This window comes from Pelodiscus sinensis, chromosome 2 (genome assembly GCF_049634645.1).
Source record: "Pelodiscus sinensis isolate JC-2024 chromosome 2, ASM4963464v1, whole genome shotgun sequence".
Classification (NCBI taxonomy): domain Eukaryota; kingdom Metazoa; phylum Chordata; order Testudines; family Trionychidae; genus Pelodiscus; species Pelodiscus sinensis.
The window spans coordinates 125,243,903-125,266,955 of NC_134712.1; the positions used below are offsets into that span (position 1 = coordinate 125,243,903).

Sequence of the window (23,053 nt, forward strand, 5' to 3'; positions counted from 1 at the left end):
GGTGGGGTGGTCAATAAGCAGCCCATGGGACAGATACGGTTAGCTAGGGTTAGCACCTGGTAGGCTTCAAGGTGCTTTATTTACCTGAGCATCCACAGGTATGGCTTCTCTCAGCTCCCATTGACCACAGTTCATTATTCCCAGCCTATGGGAGCTGCAGGAATTGGTGTCCCAGCCTGTGGCAAACCATGGCCAACAGGAGTTGCAAGCAACCATACCTGCTGAGCAGGTAAATATAGTATCTATTGGCCCACCAGTACTAACCCTGGAGAACTGACCATGTGCCACTTATTGCCCACCTATGATTTAACTTCTCAACTTCATAGGTGTTTCTAAAGAGACATGCTAATTTTTTGGAAAAGTTCAGGTATTTTAGCAGAAATCAATTTACATAATAATTGCTTGAAATTCATGCCTCCCCGATTGTAGTCAAAATCCCTTTCTAATGCATTTCTGATGTTCTGAAGAGAAGAGGCAATGTTGGAATACTGTGCTTAAGATGTAGTTTTTCACAGTGCTCAGATTTTTGTTCTGTTTGCCTTTTTAAAGAAATTCAGTAAGTCAAGTAGAAAAGGCATATATTTCCTGATTCTGAGATACAGTAGGACCATGAGCTGAATATTTAACAGATTGTTCCCAAGATACCCTGAAATGTCATACACCCAGTTATACTAGAAATTTGGGATCAATCTTTATTGTTTCCTAGTTTATTCCATAAACAAATATATAAATGTTTAATATAGTTCAGGAAAGGAATTCTCAGAAATGGATGATGTATGTATGACTTCCATTGAACTACAATGTAGTTCCTCAAAAATTAAAAAAAAAATAAAACCAAAACCAGAAAAAGTGTATTCAGTTTAGTGATGGAAATTTAAGCCCAATCCTACTCCCACAGATGTCAGTGAAAATGTAAGCTCTTTATGTGGTTGCTTTAAAAAAAATATAATTGTATGCTTTTTCCTATCATGATTTAAACATGTCCATTTTTCTGTTTTGATTTACACCCCCTTATAATATGTTAGATACCTTTTTCCGGAAAAGCATCCATGGCCAATGTAGACACGCTTTTCCGGAAAAAAGTCCCGATCGTCATTTTCGCGATCGGGGCTTTTTTTCTGGAAAAGACTACTGTGCTGTCTACACTGGCCCTTTTCCGGAACAGTTTTCCAGAAAAAGGACTTTTGCCCGAGTGGGAGCAGCATAGTTTTTCCGGAAAAGCAGCTGATTTCTTACAGTAAATCGTCACTGCTTTTCCGGAAATTCAAGGGGCCAGTGTAGACAGCTCGCTGCTTTTCCGGAATAAGTTTTGCTTTGAAAAAACAAATTTCCGGCAGAACAGTACTTTTGAGCCTAACAATAACAATTTGTGATTTGATAATACTAATAGAGATCCTTTTCATATAAATTACAGTTAATTATTTCATGATTTTACATGTTTATCTTCATATAAAAAGCCTAATTCCCCACTTGATTCCTGAAAATGAATTTGTTTCTGGTAGTAAGTAGAATCGGCTCTAAACACTCATGTGACCTGTCCCTCGCATTATGAATCCATAGAGCTATTATGGCAAATTACACCAGCTGAGGATCTGACCGTGAAAGCTGAGCTCTGGAGGTACTTTAAAGAAAATAGTCTTGAAAAAAAAGGAACAAAAGAAATCACTTGTTCGTACTTTTATTTCTTTTGGCAGATAATCCCAAAGACACTACTCGTGTTTCTGTTTATGTTAGAATTTTGGATGTTAATGACAACGCCCCGCAGTTTGCCATATTCTATGATACATTTGTATGTGAAAATGCAAGAGCTGGACAGGTATGCATTCTGTAAATACTCAAAGCTATTTGTTTTTGCCATGGCACTTAGTTTTGGATCATTCTATTAAAAATGCTTGAGAAAGCTTGCTGCTGGAGAAGAGTGCTACTAGTATAGTTTATGAAAATGAAGGCAAAGAATGGTTGTCAGTAAATAAGTCTTCAGACCCACACAATAATACTTTGCAGTTGCATTAGCATGTAAATTAGCTATTTACTTTTCTTTAGTTTACAGAAATATTTTTCTATGGGAGCTCTGTTCATTTTACTTTTACACTTTTGCATCAGTGGATCAGGGTTTGTTTTTGTTCTTGTTGCTTTAGATCAAGGATGGGGAACCTTTTTTGGGTTGAGGGCCACTGACCCTGAAGCCTGGGGGCCTGGATCCAGGCAAGCTGGGTGCTGCATCCAGCCTCTAGGCCTGAGATTCCCCACCCCTGCTTCAATTCCTGTAGACTTCAGCATATAGGTCTGAAAAATATATCCTTAATTGGTTTCAGTGTTATCTTCCCAGAAGAAAGCAATTTGTAATTAAATAATTGGCAACAAAATTTGGTGTGTTTTTTCAAAAGAATTCAATACTACAGAGCTTAATTGTAGTTTGAATTCATATATATTGTGTTTAGAAACATTAATGTCACACACTGTCATTTGCATAAAAATGTGTCTTCAAAAAACTTTCTGTGGGTAAGTCAAACAAAAACATAAAAGATGTTAATAGCTGAACTGGTAACATATTATATTCTTTGGCTTTTACATGATACAGAAAAATATACTTTGATCAATTGCTGCCCACTCTCTAGTTCCTTGGCAGCAGCTATCCATTAGATCTGCTGGAAACCAACGAGTTTCTCTATTACTATGTTGTCCAAGAAAAATAAATGCTTTTAAAGTGGCAGAATTGGTACCAGAATGGTAGGTTAAGCATTACAGTATTGTTGAAGAAAGTGTGAAAGATGAATGTAGACTTACTGAGACTAGTTTATTTTTTGAACTCCTTCAGCTCCTGATCACTGTTAAGTGGTGGTGTTTTTTTTCACTCAAGGAATTATAATATTCACCAGCACTGGCTATGCTTATAATGCATGCATCTTAATCTTTTGGGGTCAATGCTAGTTTGGTTCTATCCGCTTGTATATCCGTTCTTTCTTTTCCTTTTGTTACCATAATTACAAATGATATATTGTCAGACTTTACTGAAAAGTCTTCCCCACTGATGAATATCCACTGTTCATCAAAATCTACAATTGTATACTAGAATATGGTATTTATGTAGTTATGTATTTAATTTCTTTATATTTATTATGTAGCATTATGTTGACTTTTTGTATCTAATATATTACATAAGAATGCAGTATCTTAATATATGAGGTATTATAGCAGCACCTAACATGTGCTTGAGATATTCCAAACCCATAGAAAACCCCAGAGACCCTAAATTATAAATATACAAGACAGAAAAATAGAATAGAGACATAACAAGACAAAGGGTATGTCTACACTACAGCATTATTTCGAAATAGCTTATTTTGAAATAGTTAATTCGAAATAAGTTATTTTGAAATAATGCATCTACTCGCAAAATGCATTTCGCTGTTTCGAAATTCTGCATCCACACTGAGTAGATACTGATATAGAGTTAAGGCCTGCCGGAACCAGATCAGGATTAGGGCATCAGGCAAGGAGTGTCTTTGTGTGGCTGTTGCCTGAGGCTATCTGAGGCCTGTGCTTAAAGGGACACCCCTCCCTCCCCGGGCAGCTGGTCTCAGGTGTGTCTGCTTGCTTGCCTGCCTTCCACTTACCCCTCCCTAACCCCCTTCCTGATGTCTAATAAAATACACGTATTTTCAAAAATATAAACTCTCTATATTTAACAAAACTGGGGGGGGGGGAAATGAAACTGTGGGGAGAAGGGGGAAAGGAGGCGGGAGAGGGGAGAAGAGAGGGTGGGATGGGGAGGGGGAAAGCTGGGAGGACGGAGCTGGAAGGGAGAAGCAAGGGGAGGAAGGGGGAGGGGAAGCTCAGGGGTCAGGGATGGGGATCTCGCCGGGACAACTGTCTCCCAGCACGGCAGGTATGGGGACCTCAGCGTCCTTGGGGGGATGGGGAGGAGGGTGTGGAGGTTGAGAAGGGAGAGGCGGGAGGGGGAGGAATGGGAGGAGGAGAGGAAGCTAGCAAGGCAGCAGATGCTGGAGCTGCATGAAGCAGCACGCTCTGCACCAGGGTCTGCAGATGGGCACAGATGGCAAGACCCTGGGCAAACAGCTCCCGCTGGAAAATCTGGTTGTCCTGATTCACGGTGGCATTCCTCCATCTAGTGTGGAGATCATGGACATTGGAGGCCTTCCCCCAAACCTCGATGAGGTCCATGATCTCCACTATAGTCCAGGAGGGTGCCCGCCATCTCCTGCCTCTGGCTGGCTCCTGGAAGCTGGGGGACTGGGCGGGGGACCACTGGCTGTCTCTAGCTGCTGGCTCATTGTGCGGCGACTGTGTCAGAGGCAGCGACTGCTGTCAGGCCTGGCTCTGGCACATGCACTGTGGCCAGAGTCTACCCCTTTAAGGGCTTCAGGGCTGCGGGAGAGGAGAGGAGTTTTCTTGGTTTGGCCCAGAGTGGCCACCAAGGGAAACTGGGAAGGGCTGGAGGCCCCCTATTTCGAAATAAGTGTCTACACAGTGCTTATTTCGGATTAGCTATTTCGAATTTGGCATTATTCCTCATAGAATGAGGTTTAACTAATTTGAATAAGTGCTCCACTATTTTGATTTTATTTCGAGATAGCGGTTTGCCTGTATAGACGATATTAAAATTAATTCGAAATAACATCTATTTCAAATTAATTTTGATGTGTAGACATACCAAACAGAATAGAAACATAACATATAAGTATGATCAACAAGGAGTTCAGTGGCACTTTAAAGACTATCAAATGTATAAGGGCATTAGACCAGAAGCTAATACCCTAATCAGTTGGTTAGTCTTTAAAGTGCTACTTTGCTCCTTGCTTCTTTTGCTGATACAGACTACCTCTCTGAGTAGTCTACACTACAGCGCTAATTCGAACTAACTTAGTCCGAATTAGTTAATTCGAACTAAGCTAATTCGAACTAACCCAGCTAGACCTAAAAACCAGTTCGAATTAGCGTTTTGCCACACTGATTGGACGCAGGGGCACATTTAAGGGCACCTGAAACCGGTTCTGGCAGGGCATCAGGTCAGTAGTTGCGTTGTGTGGCTGCTGTCTGAGGCTATCTGAGGCTTGAGCTTAAAGGGACCCCCCGGACAGCCGATTCTCAGCTTTTCCTGCTTGCTTGCCAACCTCGCCGAGGGACAGCAAAGCGTTGGTCTCTGTGCCCGTCTGTGTCGGTGCTTCCCTTCGGGGACGCCGCCACAGGTGGCAACATGGAGCCAGAGCTCGCCCTGCACCTTCTGGTGCACTTTCTGGACTTGCTGCTGCAAGCCTGCCAGCAATGGCTCGAGGCTGCCTGGCACCACCTGGTGCACGTCAGCCCCCTGCCTCTCCGCCTGGCCGCCCTGGGGGCCATGGAGGAGCCGCGACGGCGCCCGGACACCGGCGTGCCCCGCCGCATCTGGCGTCTGGACACCAGCACCGACTGGTGGGACCGCATCGTCCTGGAGCACTGGGAGGACCGACAGTGCACCCAGAACTTCAGGATGAGGAGGGACACCTTCCTGGAGCTCTGCGAGTGGTTCGCCCCTGCCCTGCGCAGAAGGGACACTCGCATGAGGCCCGCCATCCCCCTCCAGAAGCGTGTGGCCATCGCCCTCTGGAAGCTCTCCATGCCGGACAGCTACCGATCTGTCGGGAACCAATTCGGCGTGGGAAGATCCACTGTCGGAGCGGTGCTCATGCAGGTATGGCACTCGTCAGCCACTGGACCGGGGGGGGGGGGGGAGGGAGGCTGCAAGGAGGGGATGGGCCGCCCCAGGGAAAAAGGGGGGGGAGGGAGGAGGCGAAAGTGCCCCGCACCGGTCTCTCCCGGCCATACTACACGCCACCCGGGGGGTTGCTTCCGGGAGTGGGGCGCATGGCACTGCCAGGGCACGAACACTCCCAGCCACCCGGGCGCCCCACTGATTGGCGCTTTGCTGTGTCTCTCTGCAGGTGGTCAAGGCCATCAACCGGGTGCTGCTCTGCAGGGTGGTCCGCCTCGCCGACCTGGACGCCGTCATCCGGGGTTTAGGCGCCCTGGGCTTCCCCAACTGCAGGGGAGGCCATCGACAGGATGCACATCCCCATCCGTGCCCTGGAACACCAGGCCTCCCGGTACGTCAACCACAAGGGGTACTTCTCCGTGATCCTGCAGGCCATTTGTGACCACCGGGGACAGTTCACGGACATTAATGTGGGCTGGTCCGGCTAGGCATACGACGCACGGGTGTACCGCAACTCCTCTGTGTGCCAGAGGCTGCAGGCTGGGACCTTCTTCCCCAACCGCCACATCAGGGTCGGGGACGTGGACATGCCCGTCTGCCTGGTGGGGGATGCCGCCTACCCCCTACAGCCGTGGCTGATGAAGCCCTACACAGGGCACCTCAATCCTTCTCACCAGGCCTTCAATGCCAGGCTCACCAGGGCCCGCATCGTGGTGGAGGGGGCCTTCGGGTGACTGAAAGCCCGCTTTCGATGCCTCCTCACCTGCCTGGACCTCGCCGAGCACAATATACCTCCTGTAGTGCCAGCATGTTCTGTGCTGCACAATTTGTGTGAGAGAAATGGGGAGGCTTTCCTGCCAGCCTGGATGGCTGAGGCTGACCACATGGCTGGCCACTACACTCAGCCCCGCACCGCCGCTGTCCGGGAAGCCCACCGGGGGGCCGTCCGGATCCGGGAAGCCCTGCGGGAGAGCTTCCTGGTGGAGGAGGAGGAGGAGGAGGACTGAACTCTCTCTGCATGCCCCACTGGGGCCTTCTTCCACCCTCCCCCCTTCTCCTTTCCTCTTCCTAACCATCCTTCCTAATGTCAAATAAAGACACCTGCTTTGGCAAACAACCTCTCGTTTTATTTAACATAAGTGGGGTGGGTGGACGGAGGAGTGAGGGTGGGAGAGGGGAGGGGGAAACCTGGGACAAGGGAGCTGGAAGGGGAGGGAAGGGGAGATGATGAGCTTTCGTGGGCCAGACCCACTTCCTCAGATCAAATAGTGGAAGCAAATAGTCACAACCATATATACCAAAGGATACAATTAAAAAAATGAACACATATGAAAAGGACAAATATTCTTAAAGTATGTTGTTGACATCTCTCTTAACTCTATTTTATTGCAGATTAGCAAACATTGATTTTTTTTCTGTTAATTCTTTACAAACTCTTCAGTGCATTTGATCCAGATCTATGCGTTTATATGTGTTTTGTTTTATCAAATATTCTTTTGCCATGTATTTTAATTCTTTTTTTCTTGGCATCTTCAAGTATCATATCAATAGCTTCCTTGATTAGACTCCTCTGACGCCCTTGTTATCATTAGACTTTCTATTATAAGCTAAATTCAAATAGATTTATTTAAAAATTCATACACCTCACCTTTTCAAGTTCAAGCGATTTTAGTTCCTGTCATTCTTCTTTTTATGGATGTATTTATAGGACATTCTTATTGCCTTTGATTCCTTGGCTAACTGTTCTTTGCTTTTTTCTGTCATTTTTTCTGAAAGATTGATTCTCTTAAACAACTTTCTTATTATTTGCTCATCTCTTCCAATTATTTCTTACTTTAGTTCCTTTGGTGACCTTTCCTTCTATTTATATCTCCCATGTGTTTTTAATTGTATTGAGATTAGCCTTTCTTCTTTCAATACTGTGTTTTTCACAACTCTCCAATCTTTATCTTGTTTCTGGGTAGTGCTGAAATCCCGATACACCAGTATACTTTTTGCTGTGCATGTCTGTGATTGGACATCTAAATCACATGTTAAGATTTCTGTTTACTGAGTAGAACATATGTACACAGGAATCTTCATACCAGATTTTAGATCACTAGTCTATTTACTCCAGTATAACAGTCAGTACCAGAGCCTTCAGAGGAAGGATTAAGGAAACCTGCAGTGAACTATTTTGGAAAAAACTGCCCGGAAAGGAAGTTTCATCATAACATTGATCATCTGGTGACTGACTTATATACTTAATGTTCTCTATTATCATACTGTGTTTACATCTTTATGATGTCACTTCTTATTAATTTACTCTCAAAACTAAATACTCCCAATTTTTTCACACAGTTTATTCTCATGGAAGTCTTTCCATTCCTCTAACCATTTTACTCACACATCTTTAGCTTATCTTTCTCCTCCTTGCCCTCTTTTGAGAGAGGGTGACCAGAACTGTGCATAGTGTGCAAGACCTTTGGTTCCACTACTGTTGTTCTCAACCAGAGGTCTGTGGCAGCTTTCAGGGGAGCCACCAAGTAGGGCCAGCATTAGGCTTGCTGGGTCTCAGAGATAGAAAGCTTTTGTATGCAGAAAACCAGATAGTCGAATTGTTGGTCCTCAGCAAATCAAACTGGGTTCAGAATGCTGCCTACCTACAATTCTCGTAATATTCTGTCTGGTTTAATTCCCCATGTCTTGTTAGTACTGTCACAGAATGTTTGCTTTTTTCCATTTAAGACATGCCTGTCTGTAGCTCACTGATGGTGATAGAGCCCAACTCTTTGGAAAACATTTTAGATTCTTTACTATGAAAGAAGTATATTACACATACCAAAAAAATATGCGTGATATGAAGGGATTATAAGATCCTAAATCAGCAGGAAAATTATGATTGAACCTTGTGCCAGTGTCCCAGCATATAGGCTGTGTCTATATTGGCAAGATTTTGCGCAAAAGCGGCCGCTTTTACGCAAAATCTTGCCACCTGTCTACACTGGCCGCGAGTATTTGAGCAAGAACACTGATGTTCTACTGTATGAAATTAGTGCTTCTTGCGCAAATACTCTGACGCTCCCGCTCAGGGATAAGTCCTCTTGCGCAAGTATTCTTGCACAAGAGACCAGTGTAGACAGGTAACATCAATTTCTTGCGCAAGAAAGCCCAATGGCTAAAATGGCCATCGGAGCTTTCTTGCACAAGAAAGCGTCTACATTGGCATGGATGCTTTTGCGCAAAAGGCACATGTCAGTATAGACGCTCTCTTGCGCAAATACTTTTAAGGGAAAAACTTTTCCGTTAAAAGTATTTGCACAAAATCATGCCAGTGTAGACACAGCCATAGTGTATATGTGTAGACGTATCTCAATCCAATTATCATTGTCCTGTTGAGTTTGCCAGTTGCCCCTAAACTGTGACATACTTTTCAATAACTATTCATTGGTGTAACAGTATAATTAAATATATGAGGCTTTCTATTTCCTTGTTCAAATACACCAAGAGGTTTATTAAATTTTTTGTGCCTCATTCCTTAAGAATAAAGCCACTAGAGTAGCATGACACTGTCAAGAGGGTATCTATGGAGACATATCTATTTACGGTAGTGCATCTCATTTAGAGATGCAAAAGCACCCGAACATTCAGAGAGTGATTAATTATATATATCTATGCATATATTTTCAAGGATCACTTCACCAAATAGAAAATTAATTAAAGGAACAAATCTTATCACTACTCTTTGGTTAAAACAAAACAGTAGTAGTGTTAAGTGAACTGTTTTATTGATTTACATCTGGTACTGGAAGTTGCCAGAAAATAGTTCTAAGCTGCTGGTTATATAAATATAGCTGAACTTAATTGGTGTTCTGTTAGTGAAGGTCCTGAATATTGAAATTCAGCCTTGGAAAAGAGAGGGGTTTGCAGGAAGGAAGGAAGCCTTTTCTTGGATGCAGAGGCAGTATGTGGTGGGCTCCACTTTGTGGGGAGCTGGGACAGTTACTCTGGAGACAGATGATTATTTGGTGGAACTCTATCAAAGTCAGTAAGAAAGCTAAAAACTGCAGCTGAGAAACGGTTGGTGATTTGATGAAGCAGGGAGTCGTGGGTGCCCTTGCAGGGCAGAGGGTGTATATCTTGACAAGGGAGAAATGGTAGGAATGGAGATAAACGGCTGTATTTGGGAGATTGTACAGAGACAAAGAAAGAAGGATTTAGCATGTCATAGGGAAGAATGTTGTCAACAATGACAAGTACATTGCAGGCTTGAGGAATCTGTGGGATTATATAGCTGAGAACAATAAATTGGAGCAGGAAGATATGTTGAGGGTTCTAAAAGAAACTTCAGGTTTTTCCAAGTTAAACTTCAATAGATGATGGAACATTCAAGTCAGTCAGTGGAGAGGTAGCTCTGGTAACTAACAGCATAGAGTAGTAACTGTGGCTGTGACTGGTAGAAATCGCCCTGGGGGATAAAACAGCAAAAATCTCAGACTTACAGGTAAGAGATGGCACTTGCAGTAGCTAATGGCCAGTAAATTTCAAAGATCTGCACTGGTTCATTAAAAGAATGACAAGGAATCACCAGTTCTTCATGCAGCTCCTACAACAGGCTTTCTTTGGAAGTCTGTCAACTCTGATGCTGCTTAAGTTATGAGATCTATCCAGGATCCCAGTCTTCGGTGATAGAGCTTATTGTGCTTAAGCATTTTGATTAGAATATTTGAGTGTCATGTTAAATATTTTCCCCTCAAACTCTTAATTTACATGATTTTCTGTGCTGAACAATGGACAAATTAATTTGATTACAGATTTAGAAGTTTTAGAGTGGTTTCCATTCTGTGGTGTTTGACATTGACAAGCGTTTTTCCCCCCACATCATCTACCTTTTTGCCTCTTGAGTGCAATCAAGTAAAGTCTAGGGGTTTTCTTACAACCTCTCTTCCTCTTACAGTTTCCTCAAAATTGGAAGAGTTACAGTGACAGAATCAGTATTTCATTTTTACCTTCGTTAATCAAAGTTTTTGAAAGCTGAAGAAGCACTGAGAAGTTGGTGTAGGAGGAGATATTGAAAAAAGAAAATTGAAACGTTTATTTTCAGTTTTCAAACATTTCATGAAATAAAATATACAGTTTGAACTGCAATTAATAATTATGTTTGTAATTGACATATTACTATAACAAATTTTGGAGAGGGAGGTTTTCATTTTTAAACATTGAGTTTAAACTTTGCTTTACTGTATTTGGAATCGAAACTCTGAACCAATGATCTATGTTACTTAATACATTTTTTTGCACTTAATGAGGAGAAGAAACAGCATATATTATGAAAGATATTTTTGTTCAGTTTGATTCGTAAATATGGATTTTTAAGATAGCACTGTTTCTTAAAGTAACCAGGTAACTATCACAATGCTTGCTTAATTTTGTTTTTCCTTGTCTACAGTTAATACAGACCATAAGTGCAGTAGACAAAGATGACCCCCTTGGAGGACAAAAATTTTTCTTCAGTTTAGCTGCTGTTAACCCAAACTTTACTGTTCAAGATAATGAAGGTAAAATATGGAGCTTGCCCATTGTATAAGATTTATTTTTAATTCCTAATATATTGCAGGTATTTTTCTGAAATGGCAGAACTTATGTTTGCAAAAGCAGAGAAACATTACCTTGAAGGACTGGGCCTTCATTGGCCAATGACCCTCATACAGAGAGCAGACAAAATTATAATGCTACAGCTTTGTAAATACCCATAACCTTACTGTGTTTTTAACCCTTTTTTCTCCTTGTCCATGCCAATACTTTATGGGTCATATGTTGGAAAATTGGTATCATCACAGCTTATATTATTAACTGTAAAATGTTTGTGGGTGGGGAACAATATGATGGAAATACTTTCCTTTATTTTAAAACAAGTAAAGATTTAAATATTTTATAAATCCAAAACGTAAGACTATGTTGAAATAAATCTGGATCAAGATTTCAGTTTCTTTTGGTGGCTTTATATGTTTTATAACATAGTGCTTTTGTTGTCTTTTGGTTTAGTGATAATTGCAAACTGCATCTCAGGGAGCAATCAGGGGAGTCCTGTTAAACCACATTATCTAAAACAAGAAATATAAGTTCAGACTATAAATCAGGAGAGTTGAGTCTTAACCAGCTCTTACTTATTTGTATTTTTAAATATGTTTTCCAAAGGGGGACACAACACTTGGTTTTAGACTTAAAAGATGTTGGGCCTACTAGTCCCAATCATACATCAGAGACCCACACCACTAGGGGTATGTCTAGACTACATGGTTCAATTGACAGAGCCATGTAGATGAGTTTACTATACATAGGAAAATGAAGCGGCGATTTAAATAATCGCCACTTCATTTACATAAAAATGGCCACCACGCTGTGCCGATCAGCTGTTTGGTGGCACAGCGGGGCAGTCTGGACACGCGGCAGTCGACAACAGAAGCCTTTGTTGACAGCTCCGTTATGCCTCGTGAAATTTTGATGTAAATGAAGCAGCAATTATTTGAATCGCCGCTTCATTTTCCTGTGTCTAGTAAACTCATGTACATGGCTCCATCGATGGAGCCATGTAGTCTAGACATACCCTAGATTACAGACAGATAGTCCCTGCCTCAAGAAGCTTATAGTCTAATTACAAGAGACGGGGAACAAAAGGAACATTGCAAGAGGACTGAAAATATTAGACTTTGAAGTCTGTATGCTACAACTTCAAACAGGTTTTCAAAGCAGCCTACATGACTAGCTGCACATTTCATGGGAACTTGATTTCTAAATCCACTTAGTGACTTTGAAAATAGCACTGAAACTTAATAACTGGGCCCTTTCCAAGACAAGCAACAGCACTGTCCCTGTTTTGGAAGTTAGAAATCTCTAATCTGATCATATCAGACACTTTGTGGGTCCCAGGAATCACAGGATATTAGACCTTAAAAGGTACAAAGCTGTGCAGAGTCTGAAATGTAGTCCCAGTAGCAATGATTCAGTGGGGAGTAGAGGAGATAGTTGAAAGGTCATGAGAAATTATGTCTATGGCATGGATATAATCACGCCACCTAGTCTGTATAGACACATTTAGAACTCCATAGTCAAAATATAAATTCACTGAAGTTATATAAAGGACACAAACCTGTATTCATTGGAGGGTTTTTTCATTCATGCACATTCAAAAAAAATGGCATTGATCTGTTCTCATCATTAAGCTCTTTATCTAAAAATTAACAGATCTCAGTTGAGGTAAAGGGAAATGGTAGAATCTCAACTCAGAAGGTAGTTTTGAGACCTACTCACCCTATAACATTGTCAGCAGTTCTCAGCCTGCAGAAGATTTCACTTTACACAATCTTAGTTCATCAATTCAGCTTCAGTTTAAGCTTACAGAATCCTAGACATGCGCGCACGCGCGCACATGCAAACACACACACACACACACACACAGATATCTTTCTAGGCTTAATAGGCCTCCACTCTCTCAAGCATCCCCCAAATACTACCACTGAGAAAAGATCAACTACGGAGAGACTATACCAACTGGTGACAGGGGAATGAGACAGAATAATACAAGAGCTGGATCTAAATAAAAGATCAAGTCTTTTTGGTTGTGAGTCAGAGGCTAGATCTAATGCCTGATTTTTTTGGGGGGGTGGGGGGAAGAGAAGGACAATGAGGAGAGAATGGGAGCAGAGGAAGCTTCTTAGGCTGAGACCCCTAAGGTGTATATTGCAGCTGCTCTGGGGGCCAAGGTTGGGGCTCTTGGGGTGGGGCTAGTACTGGGGAGCTCTACAGGGTAGGCATGCATGGTCAGACTGCACTATTTGATACATGTATCTGGAGTACATTCACATTTCTAAACAGTTTGGGCATATAGTATTGCATATTGATCTTCTGAATGCCTGAGGTAATCACTCTTCTAATCACATTCAGCTTGAGATACTGAGGAATATAATGTGTTGGCCAACAGTTTGTTCAGGGGAAGAGGAAGTAAAGGAAAAGGGAAACAGCTTTTCGGTCTGGTTCAAAAGAGCAATAGAAAAAAGCCTGATCTCAGATGTTAAGTATAGTTTCCAAAGTAACATAATGAACCAAAAACAGTAATTAAAAATGTGTGTGTATATTATATAAACTATGAATTTTATAGTTATATATTACACATTAGTAATATACATAATTATTTTAAACTGGTATAGATAATACTGCCAGAATTTTGACAAGAAGAAATGGCTTCAGTAGACATGAAATAAGCACTTATTTGCTGCCAGTGGTGATATCTGACAATGACTACCCAATCCAGAGCAGCACCGGCACTCTGACAATTCGAGTGTGCACCTGTGACACCCGGGGGAACATGCAGTCGTGTAATGCCGAGGCCTTGCTCCTTCCTGCTGGCCTTAGCACTGGTGCTCTAATTGCCATTCTCCTCTGCATCATTATACTGCTCGGTAAGTTATACAACAATACCTCTTTTATTCCCAAATGGACTAATACACCAGAGATACAGAGGTCTGACCAGTTGCAAACTACAACGTTTTGGAAATATTAGTGGCTGTGTTTTGTGATATGAGATTAAAATTCCTACTGAAATACAGTGGAAATGTGGTCAACTTAAATGCAGTAAAGCATTGTTTCTATGAGACTGAGAGAGAAAAAAAACCTCAGCTTGCTGAATTATTTTAACAAATGTTAGCATGCAAATGGCAGTATCTACATACTTACAGTGAAGTTGTTGCCTTAAAATAGGGGTGGGGCTCTTTTTCCTATCAGGAGCTAGTGACCTACAAAAAAAAAATCAGCCAGGGGCACATTCAGTCCCTCAGGCAGAGGTGGAGAGTGGAGCTCGAGGCTTTCCCTAGGCTCCGGCATGAGGCCAATCATAGGGGGCTCTGGGCTAGTCCAGGAGGAGGCCATGGCTCCAGCCAGAGGTGTGGGTTCTGGGGTGGAGCTGGGATGAGGTGTTTGGAATACAGGAATGGGTGGGGCTAGGGCTGAGACAGGGGTTAGGGTGCTGGAGGACATTGTGAGTGAAGGCTCCATGAGTTACTTTGGGTGCAGGAGGCGGCTCCGAGCTGGGGTAGGTGGGTGTGCGGGCCTGGAGAGAGTTTTGGGCGTCTGTGTCCTATTTTCCTAGTCTTGGAAATCTATTTCCATCCCCTTCAGCACTGATTGCCCCAACCAAGTTAGTGTTTTCTGCAAATTCTTTATTAGACGCCTCCAGGTCACAGTATAAGATCATTGGATTTAACACTGGTAACTGCACCACTCCATTTGCTTCAGGTGGCTCCGGGTCAGTAGTGCAGTACCCTGCTTCAGTACCTCCATGCTTAAGTTTACCAGTAGGGTTAGTATTTGTGCAAAACTGAATAGCCCTGTCCCGCACTTCTTTTTTGAAGCCCTGCCCCCAGTCACACACCTCAGACACTTGCTCTCTCCACCCTCGCTCACTCATTTTTACCTTGATGGCCCAGAGTGTAGGGGCCCAGGAAGCAGTCAGGGTGCAGGCTCTGAGCTGTGCTTGTCTCAAGCAGATTCCAGAGCGGTGACGGGTCTCCCTTGTGGTTTTGCCCACTACTCTGCTGCAGCTCCCAGTAGTGATGGTTGGAGCTTCAGTAGTGATGGTTGGAGTGGGGGCAATGTGTGGAGCCTGTTAGCTGTCCATACATGTGGAAGCCATGTGGCATGGTGCTTGTCTGCCCTGCACTGTGGCACCACCAATCAGATAGTCAATGGCCCCCTCAGCAGAAGAAACAGTTTGCCACGCAGACCTGTTTCTGCCTGCCACCTGTGCTGCTGCCTCTGATACAGAGACAGCAGAGTGGGGCAGCAGCAAACTCTGTTCATGGCAGGTCCAGCCTAGCTGTGGACAGAGGCAGCTCCACGGCAGCCTCCCCTGTCTCGCCTCCCATGCAGCTATCTCTGAGGCAGTGCAGGGGGGCAGCACTACTGAGCTAGTGTTGGGAGGACCTGGCTTTTACGTTGGCTTCCCCCATCGCAGGCTCCTTCCTCCAGCCCCGCTGCCCCATCTTACTGGTTAATCGTGTAGTTGACTATGTGTGTTGACATCCCTACCACTAGGTGGAGAAACCAGCCAGTTCTGCATGATTGATGCTCCCCCCATAGATCCCATTGGCTGTAGTTCCCAGGCAAGGGAATTGCAGAGCCAGTGTCGGAGGGAATAGAGGGGGAGGGGCAGAATGCAGAGCTTCTCTGATCATTCATCTCTCTAGGAGCTACAGAGATATTGTGGCAAGCCAGCACTGATAGTGTAGAGACTTCCCAAAGGCTGGATTAAATGAAGCAGGGGGCCGGATCCAGCCTGGAGGTTAAATGTTCCCTACCCTTGCTTCAAAAATAGCTAGGAGTTTGAATTACAGAGCAAAGTCCAATCAATATGGGATGTTGGTTTTTGGAATTTATTGGTAGAGAATAGTAAAATGTACTTTTAATTATATAAATGATTTGAGATACTTTTACTCCTTCACCCATGTAAAACTGTTATCTATATCCCTTTCTACTAGGAAATGTACTAGAAATGGTTGTGAGAACAAAGCAAACTGGTCAATACTTTTCATTTTAAGTTCACGTAGTGATTCATCCTACTTAGGTTAGCAGTATTCCCGCTTAGGGAAGTGGATTAGACTCTGATCCCCTGATAGAATGACATGTATGGAATTTGTACAGGTTCTTAGTCCTCAATTTTAAATTTAATATTATCTTCTATTTTGTAAATTCTTATATAATGAACTGTAGTGCAAATGAGCCTTTACCAGGCCATTAGAGTAACCTGATTTAATATGTCTTTCTCATTTGAGTCACACCATAATTTTGTGTTTTATGAACTGAAGAGTAAATTATTCTTTGGAGTGATAGTAGTCATTTAGGAAATCTTAATGTGCTAAATCTTAAATGTGAATTTTTGGGTCTCCTGTGGATAAAGGGGAATGGAAACATTTTTGGGAAAAATGTAAAGGGTTTTGATGAACTAAAAATCCTAGTCTGCAAGTACAACTGACTTACAGTTGTTTGATATATTGGGGTTAATTGTGATACAAATGGGAGAAAGAAACTCTGCTGATGCCTTAGTAATGAAAAAGGACAGGAATGTTTAGCTATTTTAGGATCACCATAGGGGTTTGTTTAATGCCCATTGTAAGTTTTTTTCAGAAGCCAATTTGTTGAAATGATGTAACGAAGAAAGAGAAGAGAGTTATCTATTATTTTTATTAATATATTATGCAGTTCAGTTTACCTATTTGATATTATCCTAATTATATGAGATTAAATCAAATAAGGCTGGTAAGAGGAAAACAAAACAATAACAAAGATAAGTTACCAGCAGCGGGGCTGGTTTAAGAAAGGGACTATGGGGGCTGCAACTGCAGTCTAAGAGGCGCTCCCTTAGCTAAAGGCCCTGGACTGGAACCACTACGGCCCCTGTGTGCTGTGTTCCAAGTAGGCTTTGCCTGGTTGTGGGGGAGGTGATTCTGTGCATTGCTGTTCACCCTCCTCCCTTGCCCCTCTAGCCAGCAGCACACCAGGTTAACTCTGTCCTGGTGCTGCCTCCCCTGATTCCTGACCAATGGGAGGTGTGTGTGTGGGGGGGGAGGGGTTGCTTACAAGTGAGCATGGGCCATGCAGAGACACCTGTTACCACCAAATGGGAGCTGAGTGAGGTAAGTGCCCTGTGCTCCATGCCCTTTTGTACCTTCTCTCCCAGACCCTGCACTGCCCAGCCCCATCCTGCAACCAAATTCCCTCCAGTCTCGGAACCCCCACTAACCTCCTTCCCTGATCCTCCCAAATCCATGTCTCAACCTGCAACACCCTCCCACACACTGAACTCCTCATTTCTTCCCCACCGCTGAACCTAGAGCCCCCACAAGATCTAGTAGCCCCAGAAGAGTTTATGAGGCCCTGATGACCAGAAAAATTACCATGATCTTTAAGGAAAGAACAGGAGAAACTAATAATTGGGAAATCCACCTTGTTCCAATTAGGCTAAACAGACAGCAACTGAATGAGGGAATTAGACAGAGAAAATGGCAGCCTTTCTCTTTCCCATCTCAAAGGTGAAGGCAGCTGGGCTAAGTGGAAACAGCTGAGGAAAGAGTAAAGTTTAGGTGACAAAATGTACACAGGCACTTGTTTAACCCTTCTCTTTGCTATCTATGAACCTGTCATTGAATAAGCAATACATTTGTTTTGAACATGCCATTTTTGAGTTGTTTTAATAAGCTGCTAGTGGCATGCTTTCCAAAGAGAAATTTTATAACAGCTGGGCCTGTTGAGATAAAACATTATGATAAAGGGCTGTTGCCACTTGAGGAGTGCATTTGAGAGGGGCTGCAAAAGTGGGAATAGTGTGTCCCTGCTCAAACGAAGGACAAGCTGTGGAGTTAGCTATTCTGGGGAAGACTGCCCATGGACAGACAGGTGGATGAGACTTCCTCTGAACATACCAGCCATTTGGTCTCTTGAAAAAAAGAAAGTGTTTCTTTGTTCATTAGGTAGTTCTTGTGTGTTTACATATTTAGATTTCTTTTTAGCAGGGAGATAAACAGCATTTCCAGTTTTAGCCTATTTCTGGTTATATGGCAGATGGTTGGCCTCTCAAATTTTCTGTATTGGGCAAAACAATGAATTTCAGTGGATATCTTCAAGTTTCTCTGCTCTACATCTATTGTCATTATGTTTTTTAACTCCTCCCCAGATGGGTTCGTAATCAGGAGTCAGACACTGATTTATGCTGTAACTCTGAGAAATAATTTTTACTTTGAATTCAGGGAGCTGATTTGTGAAGTCTCATCTGATAATTTTGACTAAAATAAGTATTTTGTCTTAAACACCTGAAGGTGCTTAATTAGTATTAAGAGCAGGTCTTGGATTATAGTCCTCTTTGTCATCCCCAGCAAGTATGCACTGTCATGCTTCAATCAGTTACGCTTGTATAGGCTCCTTGAAGCCACATCAGTTGCATAGGTGTAACTAAGGACACCATGGGCTTCAGGAATGGGTGTTCGTGTGTGAGAATAAAACAGGACATCTTATGTCTCATCGTCATAGATAAGCTTCCAGGACCAGCAGAGTTATTGGGGAATCTTATTGATGGTGTTTGTTTCTAAAGCTCTTTATAAATAAAAAGACGCTTTATTTGAATCTGCTGTCATGAGAGAAGGCAAACTCGCAATCCCAAGATGTCATTTTAGAGTCACTTTTCAGAGAAGAGCCTCTCTTTTATAAGTAGCAAAAGCCACCTAGACTTGGGTATTCTGATGGATAACCTGACTTTCCATGGTCATTATCAATCAGCTGGTGAGGAGAGAAGAGTAGATTAGTTAAGATGCGCATGGGTTGCAGTTCAGGACCTTCAAAAAGAGCAACTAGAGCAGGTGGTTCACTAAATTTACAGACTCAGTTTAAGATTCAAGTTGCTGTTTAGGCCCAGCACTTGCTACTAAGTACTACTAAAGAAGGGCAGGATGAAAGGAACTAATCCAGTTCCCCAAAGGCAGCAGTGGCCAGGATGATCGAGGTAGAAAGAAAATGATTTTAGTCCATATGATAATCAAGAAAATAATTTATACACTTAACATTTTACTTAATATTTTACTATGACTTGTTGCTATTTTTTGTATTTATTGATATCAATCTCATTTGAAGTGCATGTAATATGGTGTGGCACAGCACAAAAGCTGTTAAGAGTTTAGAGTCAGAAATACTGTTATTTGCAGCACCAGACCTGGTCTAGAGACATACAATTACTGATGACTATATTTCAAAGTTAATTGTGGGACTACATTAAAATAAGTTTAGTAAAATGACTTTATTTCCAAATTGACACAGAGACGCTGTTAATTAATTTCAGTTAAGGATTCTCTGCAGTGTGACCTGGCATGGTGTCCTGCTATCTGGAGTGGCTCACAAATGTGAGTGCATTCTTCAGTGTGGACTTTAAGAAAAAAGGAAAGACAGACCGAGTTGGTGGTATGTTCTATAATGATGTTTCACCAAGCCAGTAACAAATGTGAAGTCTTGGATCATTAGGCTAGTATTACCCAAGAGTCATAGTTAACCTCCTTAGCCTCTCCAGACACCTATCTTGCCACCCAGACAAACTGGACTTTGTGATTAGAAGGTCATAAAGAAAAAAAACACATTGGCAACATCTTCAATGAAGGCTTTTTGCACAAGAACTGTTTTGCACAAGCATGTCCACACTGTCATGTGCTTTTGTGCAAGAGCATCCATGGCGGTGTGGATACTCTCTTATGCAAGAAATCCCTGTTGCCCATCCACACTGCCTTCATGTGCAAGAGCTGTTCTTGCGCAAAAGCCTGAAGTGTAGATGTAACCATTAGGTTGTACCCAGTCCTGAGAGTCACTTGATCCATATCAACTAGTACTCAAGATCTTTCACTAGACAATGCTGGCAGCCAGTTCTGAAGGAAAAGAAAGTTTTTAAAAGTTTAAAGCAGGTAAATATATATGTACAGGTGAATCATGTTTTATAATGCCAAATGATGGAAGTGATGTAAAAAACTGCTGTTTTCTCAAAAGACTTTAAGGTACCCAAAGTATCTCTAGGCAAACTCTGTTTTGCATCTGGTATATTCCCTTTTAAGAATTCAAACAAGCCAAACATCCACGATCTCTCCTTACATCCATGCTTGTAGCTTCTTCTCACAAAAAACAAGCTGACAGAGTCATTACATATTTCCTTTGATGACAGAGAGTGAGGAATGAATTTTGAGTCTTTGATCTCTGATCATCACATACAATGACCATTTGCTTTGAAATTAGCATTTTTTCCGTTAAAGTTCTTCATTTGTATTCCATAAAGCTTCTTCCTTATTTGATGGGTTATTCAGTTACAGAGGTATATGTAAGGTAAATGTTTGCTGCTACATTATAATGAGGTACAGATGAAACAAGTCAGGTAAGAACCCATTTGTTTTCATGCAATTTAAACACCAAATGAAATCACTTTGATCTATAATAATCAATGACTGAATTGACCTTTGGATTTGGCATGAGCTGGCACCACACATAATGTCAAATCTGCTAGTTTTACTTAAGTGGCAGTAATATTGGGATTACAATTGTAATTTCTCAGCCCATGTCCTAGAAGATGCTGAGTGAAAATAACTTTATTTATTCTAATCAGAATTTGTTTCTACCAAAAATAACATTTTTCCTGCAAAAAAAAAAATGTAGTATTAGACGAAGAGACACTTTCTGTGTGGAGGGCAAGGGGGAATAATAGAACCATCTTTACTTATTAGGTTGCTCAGTGTTTCTCTCAGAGAAACATGGAGTCAGCTAGCGTATGAATATTGCAATTTGGGTCAAGAGATTTCACCAAATTTCCTTGTTCCTAGGCAATTATATTTACAAGTTTACTGCAGTCATAAGGTATGTCTACACTGCACACTTATTTCAAAATAAGCTATTCTAGAATAGTTATTCCGAAATAGCTTATTTCAAAATAGCACATCTATAGTGCAGGGAAGCCTCAAAATGAGTCCGAGGCAGGCTTCCCTAATGTGGGCATCCTATCTTGATTTAAAGCCCCAGGAAGCACTGGGGAGGAATAACTTAGGGTATGTCTACACTACCCCGCTAGTTTGAACTAGCGGGGTAATGTAGGCATACCGCACTTGCAAATGAAGCCCGGGATTTGAATTTCCCGGGCTTCATTTACATAAGCGGGGAGCCGCCATTTTTAAAACCCGCTGGTTCGAACCCCATGCAGCGCGGCTACACGGGGCACGAACTAGGTAGTTCGAACTAGGCTTCCTAGTTCAAACTACCGTTACTCCTCGTGAAATGAGGAGTAACGGTAGTTCGAACTAGGAAGCCTAGTTCGAACTACCTAGTTCGTGCCCCGTGTAGCCACGCTGCACGGGATTCGAACCAGCGGGGTTTTAAAAATGGCGGCTCCCCACTTATGCAAATGAAGCCCGGGAAATTCAAATCCCGGGCTTCATTTGCAAGTGCGGTATGCCTACATTACCCTCCTAGTTCGAACTAGGAAGGTAGTGTAGACATACCCATAGAAAGGCCTTGATGAGGAGCTATTCCAAAATAGCATCAGTGAAGTGTCTAAACATGCCTTATTTTTAAATAGCTATTTTGGAATAGGCTTTATTCTTCATAGACTGAGGTTTACATTTTCAGAATAAGGCATTTATTATTTCCAAATTATTTTGAAATAACGGAATGGCTATATAGACGCTCGCATTGTTATTTAGAAATAACACTAGTTATCTCGAAATAACGGTGCTGTGTAGAAGCACCCACAGTGATTGTGGTCATCAAAAGTTGTTTATTCACAAACACCTTGGCAATTATGAGTCTGAGAAAAAGCTCATTGGAGTTCATAGTTTCATATTTGATGATAGAATTAATTGGCTTCAATGGGCTTTGAATGAGGTTCTAAAAGTTCATCTCACTATGAACTTTTCTTCTACAAAAAATGACATTTTCTGATAGTTTAATAATGAATAAAAAATTAATAGGTTTATTTAAAAATTCTTATTTGTCCTTTTTTAATTATTGAATTCACAAGCTGAGATAACTTTGTATAAATTAAGTGACCAAACAACAGTCTTTGCAAACCAGTTACGCTGGAGACTGAATATTATTCATTTAAGCTAATTTGTGAATACGTATGTGTCAAATATACCCATAAAATTTAAGCTCAGTTCATAAATTATTGGCAAACCAAAAAAGGGTTGAATGCCTATTATTCATAACTATTATCAAATCACCCTAAAAATAATCAGTATCTTTGGAAACAAAGTGCACTTTTTCTAAATTAAAAGATTATAACTTAACTGAAACAATTATACCATATCTGTATAGAGGTTAATATGCCTTTAAGTGAATATGTTTTAATAAGGGAGATAGAAGTTAATTTAAATTCCAGGTTAATTAGAAGGTGTTCCTCTTTCTCTAAAAGAACATTTGTGTTAACTACAAATAATAAAAAGTGACACCTATGTTCTCCCTAATTGCAATCAGCCATAAAACAGCACCACACTGTCTCATACACAATTACCATGACAATAGAGACATAAATCAGCACTATCTTGACGACATTTTTTTTTTGCAAATAGATTCCCATGCACTAGTTCACAAATGTTTAACTTTATGGAAAGGGGTCAGAAACAAGCTATTTCACGTGAAAGGCTACAAAGATTGATTATTATAATTTGAAATACATATTTAATTCACTGTTTGAGAAACTGACTTGAAACTTGCAAAAAATATTCTCCCTCACCATTAAAGTGTAGTCCTAGCCATTTTCAGACCATTGTCAAAAACAGGATAGAGTCCTTGCTGTTT

The 23,053-nt window shown here is 41.8% G+C and overlaps 1 protein-coding gene and 1 long non-coding RNA gene across 6 annotated transcripts in view; one reads left to right on the forward strand and one right to left on the reverse strand.

The window, feature by feature from the left end:
* CDH10 (cadherin 10) overlaps positions 1–23,053 on the forward strand; it is a 167,414-nt gene that overhangs the window by 143,201 nt on the left and 1,160 nt on the right. For all 3 annotated transcript variants that reach the window (XM_075921417.1, XM_006112616.4, XM_075921416.1), the window contains exons 9-11: positions 1,695–1,816; positions 11,142–11,250; positions 13,900–14,151. In XM_075921417.1, coding sequence (XP_075777532.1) covers positions 1,695–1,816; positions 11,142–11,250; positions 13,900–14,151 — 483 coding nt within the window. The remainder of the gene's footprint in view (positions 1–1,694; positions 1,817–11,141; positions 11,251–13,899; positions 14,152–23,053) is intronic.
* Positions 1–23,053, reverse strand: part of LOC112547772 (uncharacterized) — a 129,716-nt gene that overhangs the window by 43,443 nt on the left and 63,220 nt on the right. The window lies entirely within an intron of this gene.